Source organism: Triticum dicoccoides, chromosome 4B (genome assembly GCF_002162155.2).
Source record: "Triticum dicoccoides isolate Atlit2015 ecotype Zavitan chromosome 4B, WEW_v2.0, whole genome shotgun sequence".
In the NCBI taxonomy this organism is placed as follows: domain Eukaryota; kingdom Viridiplantae; phylum Streptophyta; class Magnoliopsida; order Poales; family Poaceae; genus Triticum; species Triticum dicoccoides.
In genome coordinates, this window is record NC_041387.1 from 473,060,318 (window position 1) to 473,067,092 (window position 6,775).

General features: G+C 42.9%; 2 protein-coding genes across 2 annotated transcripts; one reads left to right on the plus strand and one right to left on the minus strand.

Moving 5' to 3' along the window:
• Nucleotides 1-2,169: 2,169 nt before the first annotated feature.
• On the minus strand, nucleotides 2,170-2,752 carry LOC119290945 (LYR motif-containing protein 4-like). The gene has a single exon (XM_037569626.1). It carries the CDS (start codon nucleotides 2,666-2,668, stop codon nucleotides 2,393-2,395), a length of 276 nt encoding a protein of 91 aa, XP_037425523.1. The 5' UTR covers nucleotides 2,669-2,752; the 3' UTR covers nucleotides 2,170-2,392.
• A 186-nt stretch (nucleotides 2,753-2,938) lies between these two features.
• On the plus strand, nucleotides 2,939-6,443 carry LOC119290946. Its single transcript, XM_037569627.1, has 5 exons — nucleotides 2,939-3,168; nucleotides 3,670-3,743; nucleotides 3,959-4,038; nucleotides 5,716-5,867; nucleotides 6,087-6,443. Exons 1-5 carry the CDS (start codon nucleotides 2,964-2,966, stop codon nucleotides 6,155-6,157), a joined length of 582 nt encoding a protein of 193 aa, XP_037425524.1. The 5' UTR covers nucleotides 2,939-2,963; the 3' UTR covers nucleotides 6,158-6,443.
• The last annotated feature ends 332 nt before the right edge of the window (nucleotides 6,444-6,775 follow it).

A 6,775-nucleotide genomic window follows, 5' to 3' on the forward strand; every position in this document is an offset into this window, starting at 1 on the left:
AGAAAAAGCCCTGCAAGGCCCGCATTTGGATTTTTTTGTGGGTGATTTTGGATTTTCTTGCTACAAAAAGAGCTGATCAGTTACCAGCGTGAATACTGATATTTGGTCAGTTCGGTAGCTGATGTGCAAATGCAAATCAAAATCAAATTTGTCGGCATACACAATTGTATACAACAACAGGGCAACATACGATAGATTGATATTCATACCACTATTCACAGAAGTTTCTGTACAAGTATAGAACCTGTAAAGAGCAAACTATTCATGGAATGACATTTGTGGAGAACACAATGGTGACGATAACCGTAGAAAACTAATATTTCCAAGCTCTCACTGCAGTCTAAGGCCTCAAGTCAAATCCCTTTTTGTATCCAAAAAATAGATGAACAGTCATGGTTAACAGAGTTTGCTTTTGCACTCCTTTGATGCAAATACGACTTTCAGTCTTTTGAGTATTGGATGAAGATGCCTGTCAAGAAGTTGATTATTCCATCACTCGTTTGATTTTTGGCCAAAAGGAAATCAGTTTAGCAAAGTTTTAACGGGGCTAAAATAGTGTGAAAAGGCATAATCCTGACATTTTCATCAAACCCTAGATGGTTCTTTTAGAAAATGATGATATCTTTGAAATCAAATATACAACTGCACGCCCTTCAACAGCAAGTAAAGACCATATATAACACGTTCTGTAATATTTATATTTAAGAGTTCTATAGCTTATATCAGGTATAATGGTACAACTCTGAAGTGATGCAATCACACTAAGCACATAGTTTGGCATTATGCTAACCTTAATCATCAGTTTTATTTTATTTACTGCCTCCGTCCCAAAATAAGCGTCTCAAACTTTTTACTAGCTTTAGTACAAAGTTGTATTACTGTTGAGACACTTATTTTGGGACGGAGGGAGTACTTGAGATGTAACATAAAGATTACCAGAAAGAGTATCACATTCCAGAGTGCAGCACAGGAATGAACCAACATGCCCTAATTAACACATCTTGGATAAATTGTGCTAAAATAGGAAAGTACTGATATTCTGAAACCTTCCCAGCTGGACATAAGTTGTTCTTGCCTAGGCCGAACCCGGTGTGGTAGGTGTACCATATGGATGCCTTTCTGTTTGTTTACCAGTATGCGGCATTTCAATAATTATTGGCCTTGGGGCAGCAGTGGTAGTTGTAAGCATTGCGGTCATTTCACCAAACTAGTGTAGGATGAAAATATATGTTCTATACTTACAATGACGTATTGTCTCCTCAGTGCTCATGCATATTTCTAGTACTTAAATTTCCTGTATTAGACACTATTTTCCTGTTTAAAGGTAATGATTCCAGCAATGGATGAGCCAGATGAACTGGTTCCTCCAGCTGTTGATGGTTTGTGCAGAGTACATAAAAGAATAACAGATGGTTTAGACACTGAAACCACCAGCCTCAGCAAGGTGCTGGTCCTGCAGGGCCAACACAGCTACTTGTGCCAGCTTCCCAAGCTGGCATCCTGATTGGCAAGCAAGAAGCAACCATTAAATCAATACAGAATGCTTCAATGTGTGCTCTCCGCATTCTTAGTAAGATTCATATTTACCCCATATAGTCTCAGTGTGGCAATGCTTCACCATATTGTGACAGTATGAGAAGACCTCCTCTGATTTCGATACTAAGTTTTATAGTACCTTGCTTGTCTTCAGCTAGCCAAGAATAGATCCATGATTTTTCTTTTGTAGTTTTATTAATGGCTATTTGCCATATGCAGTTTGTGTTATTGAACTAATAAGTAATAAGTTGTATACATTATGACTCGTGCCTTGCAATGTTATCCTTTTCTTGAACGGATCAGGACATTCTAGTAAACACTACTCGGTGCATAGCCAGTCTATTTCATTTCTCACAACAACTTATGTCGTGCAAAACCTGATCTGGTTTGGCCTTGTAACTGAGGATGCGCGCTTTCAACATTTCGTCAAACAGTTGATGGGTAACACGATTGACTTCAATACACCCTTAATAATTCTTCCACACATTTGATCATGGTCAGCAAGACAAGTATGGAGTAGCGCACGAATGCTACTGGGATGTAGTAATAGCCAAAGGTAGCACCACTGCAAGAACACCAGGGCAAGACTATACGATAATTCTAAAGCCACAATCAGGTAGTTAATTTCACATGTAAAATCGGTATGCGAAACACATAGTATCATGATCATTAATTTGCGAACTTATTGAACAATAGCAACCACCGTATCAGGGCAATTATCCAGCAAACATAGTAATGGCAAAATTCTATTAGCGTCAGATCGGCGTAACCCTACTATGACAGTACATAAAAGAGCACAGACCCGAAAGGGGGAAAAGGAGGAGATGGCGGGCGTGAAACCTCTCTCTGGTGTCGCTCACTGAATCTTCATCTCCACAACGCTCTTGGCCTTGGGCGCGTACAGAGAGTACACCAGCACTTGCCTCTTGGCCACCTCCAGCTGCTGCTTCCCGTCCGCGAAGGCCGCCGCCGCGGCCGGCGCGTCGGCGAGGGCGCGGTTCTCGCGGAAGGCGTCCGCCGCGCGGCGCCGCGTGTACTCGCGGATGTTGTAGTCGGAGAACTGCCTCGCCGTGCGGAGGAAGGCGCGGAAGAGGGACAGCACCTCCGTTTTGGCTGGGCCCGCCGCCGCCATGGACGCCTCTCGCGCGATGAAGGCTGGAGAAGAAATCTGGCTTTGGGGGACGAGGCTTTGGGGATTTTGGGAGAGCCGCGTAGCAGGTAGCACAAGTCGAGGTTTGCTTGCTATGGTAGATTCTCAAATGCACCCTTTACTATGAAGCTTATTCCGTAGATACCCCTTGTCCTAGTAAAGCCTCGGGGACCTGCGGCAAAGAAAACTGCAGTTGGCGGGGTTATGTGCAAAACATCCGTTGGTTTCCGCTTTCGCTCCTAGGAGGCGCACTCGGCTCTTGGGCGAGGTGTGAACGATGGGCTCTCTGTCGGACTCGCAGGCGAATGGCGACCGTCAGCCGCCGCCGGCGGAGGCGGAGGATGCTGGGGCGCAAGTCGAGGAGGGAGATACTGGCGAGAAGATGGAGGGCGTCGCGTCCATAGCGCTGCTGCCCTCTGGCGCCATCTCCGGCCACTTCATCCGCCTTCCGGACTCCGCCTGCTACGGCCTCCAGGGCACCCGTACACATCTCTCTTCGTTCACCCTTCTTGTACTTGTTTATCGATTGACCCCTAATTCCTATACGCGGGCATTGTGTGGCTGGGCTCCAACTGCATCTCGCTTCAATCGTTTGTGTTGCCACCAAAACCCCCCTTTGTTCAGCACAAGTGGTAGCGATATATTATTAGGGTTTATCTGTGTAGAAGTTTATCTTTATTTCGAACTGAATTGTAAGTTCTGCTAGATTGCTAGCATAACAGTATTCCGGTGCTGTGTAATATGCCATAACCTGTTACATTAGGAAGTAAGCATTTTTGTTCTTTTTCTCTATCTGAAGAATGATGCACAGTTGATATGATATTGTTCTTAATTATACAAGTGAATTTCTGTGCTTCTACTCGGCTTCCGTTGTCTTTTGCAACTGTGCACCATATTTGTGTTTACTCTTTACTATTTATTACACAGAAGAGAAGGTAACTTTAGCTTATATTGCAGTTTCTTTTCCTTTTGTATCATGTAAGCGATACCATGCGAGAGGGAATGTAGCCGAGGAGATGATTACCGCCTTATAAAGCTCTCCATCATTAATTTTAAGGTCAGACATCTGTTATGTTCTTCTCCACCAAGTATGTATTCTACTGACAGATTATCTTACTATCTTAGCTTACCTTCCTTTCTAAAATGATACTACCTCGGCTTATCTTGGATCTATCAGAAGTTACCTACAGATATCCTAAAAACTCAGTTATCTCTTATTCTTATATAATTTGTAGTCTGTGTGGTAGAGGTTAACCTATGCTCATGTGACAGAGGAAGACAGAGAAGGTGGTTGTGGTGGAATGCAGGGGGCATGATGCTGCTCGATTACAAAACATTGACCATTTGCATGGGTAAGTCTTCACTCATGGGTGGATTTCGTCAGAACAAAATTTAATGTTGTTGAATTTACTGTTTGCAAAAACGGTGTGGCGTGATTTGCTGATGCTCATGCCCATCAAGTTTAGCTGCATGTACGTCATATCCTTTCTCAGGCTATATCAAAACACTGTACCATAACTGTGTTTTGAAAGCACTATACTATCTGAAGTTGTTGTAATGGATTATGTTTTCAAGAAGTGCATTTATTAAATGAATGGGAATAATCCGATGAAACAGGGTACTCCTATATTGGATTATTGGTCCTTGTACGCTATTTTGTGTATCTCTATTCGCAAGTGATTAATTAAGGCCAAAACACAATTTAATTTATCATTGTCTTATTTTGTGATACTGTGAAAATTACCTTGCCTCACTGGCACGGAGTTGCATACCTCTGTAGTATCTCTTTGCCATGATTTATAAATGTTCAGGATGTGTTTAGTAGGTTTGCCCGACCAAAATTTTGGATTTTGGGTATCCAAAATTTTGGTGCAGTCTAGATGGTTTGGTATTGTCAAATGTATCATGAGTCATGACCGGCATGGCGACAAGTTTACTTCTTCATCATGACACTAAGCAGCCATAAATCAAGCCTTATCTGCAACTATTTAGCCCTTTATTGAGTAATTAATGCTTTAGTCCCTCTTTACTATATACAAATTCAAGTCCCTCCCCTTTTTTTCTATGAAGGCCAACTTATGGGGTGTTCAATGTTTTTTCTTTGAACAAAGTAGCCTTAGGCTGTTAGATGTGATGTTTCATTGTGTTAATGATTTCATGTTCAACTCTCAAGTGTATTGTTATGAACTTGGGTTTTGAGGAGAGGTACAGGAGGGGCTGTTGCCCCGGGAGGCAAAGTAGACGAACTATTCGTCTATTCTCCTGCTTACGTCAGAGAGTAGATTACAGTCCTATTATTTTGGTCGACTTGATCCACAAGTCAGATCTAGACTTGAACTCTCAATCTTACCATATATGGACTCATCATAGCTTAAAGGATAAACTACCTTATTGCTGGACGCTTCCAAGTTTAAAGGATAAAACTACCTACTTGAGAGATTATGTGGATCCTGTTCTTAAATTGATGCTGCATGGGTTATGAACTATATCTACTCCCTCCGTCCGGGTTTATTAGGCCTCTTAGCATCACAAGCATGTCCCTTTTTATAAGGCCTCGCTTTGGAAAGGTGCATGCATGCAACCATTTCATTGGTTGCATTGAAAGTCATTGTTGTTGGTGTCATGGCTGAAAAATTAATACACTTCATGTGTGCTTTTTCATTGGTTGCATGCATGTGAGAGAGTGCATTGGGAGTGGAATGGAAGAATTAATGTGAGCAAATTACTATATGTCTTGGTATAAGAGAAGTTGTCTTTAGGCCTAATAAACCCGGACGGAGGGAGTACGTAACACATATGGTTGGAATTTGATTCTTGATTGTTTAGAATTTACTGTCTTGCTTGATAAAAGATTACTTGCACTAGTTGGTGAAGGATAGTGCTCCTGATGCTGTGAAGTACTCCCTCTGGACTGTGAAGTAGTGATCTAAAAAGTCTTATATTAGTTTACAGAGGTTGTACTAGTATTAGTTAGTGTTTTATAATGTTGTTTTGTGCTGTTCTCCTTATGCAAACATTATCTCTTGCAGATGGGAAGATGACGTTGTTGGATTGGTTCAAAAGAAACATGGGAATAAGAAAGTCTTGGTCTCTTTCGAATGCGAGACGCTGAAGGCCGATAAAGCCGCTGAAGAACATATTAGCAAGTATATGCCAAATCTTTGCGGACTGGACGCAGTTGGTAAGCATGGAGTACTAAAATTTCTGCGTGAATGAACAAGAAGCCTTGATCACGATTCTATCCATAGTGGATGGCATTAGTAAGCATGGATAGTGAGCTCTGAGCACCAATAGGCTGGCCCAGTATTTCAATCTGCTAGCTAGTCTGCACTATAAACAACTGTGTGTGGATTCCTGATGTCTGTCCTGTTAGCTCATTCGTTCTGCCTTTGCACTGCAGTAAACACAGGGAAGATGAGCATCTCTGGCATCAACCTCGACGAGGACGATGAACCAAGCGGTGACAGCTGAGAGTGGAAACACTGTGTCAGTGTGTTAGCTGCGAGCCGTCAATGCCGTCGACAAAGGAGGACCACGTGTCGCTGTTACAACGGCATGAGTTTTATGCGACAAATCAGCGCTTCTGTTTCTGCACTTGAAACGGTGCGCTTTGTAGCAGTTCTGTTTCTGCACTTGAAACGGTGCGCTTTGTAGCAAGTCTCTTAACGGAATGTGTGTTTGCTGTTGCTTCATCTGGCATGATCCTGATGAGGGAATTATACACCCTTGGTCTTGGACTTGGGGGTTTGGTGGGCCAGTCGGCGGCGCAAATCTTCGTCCCCGCCCATGCTGTTTGTCACGCATGTACGGGCAGATATCTTGCATTGCCTGTTTCCTCACGGGTGACTGTCTGTACGTGGGCCTTGTGAGTACTTTCTTTTTGGTGAGATCAAAAGGGTCTTGGAGTACTGTGCGACCGTGAAGGGGGTCCGGGTTCTTTCGCACATGGCTCCTATGGAGATAGTAGGAGTTGGCTTATCTAGGACTCCACGATCAGTATCTCTGCCATTGCATTGGATCCTGTAGAGTATCGTTGCCATGTACTACTACTATGTATCGGCACTAATATCCCAAGGCCATCAGACGCTG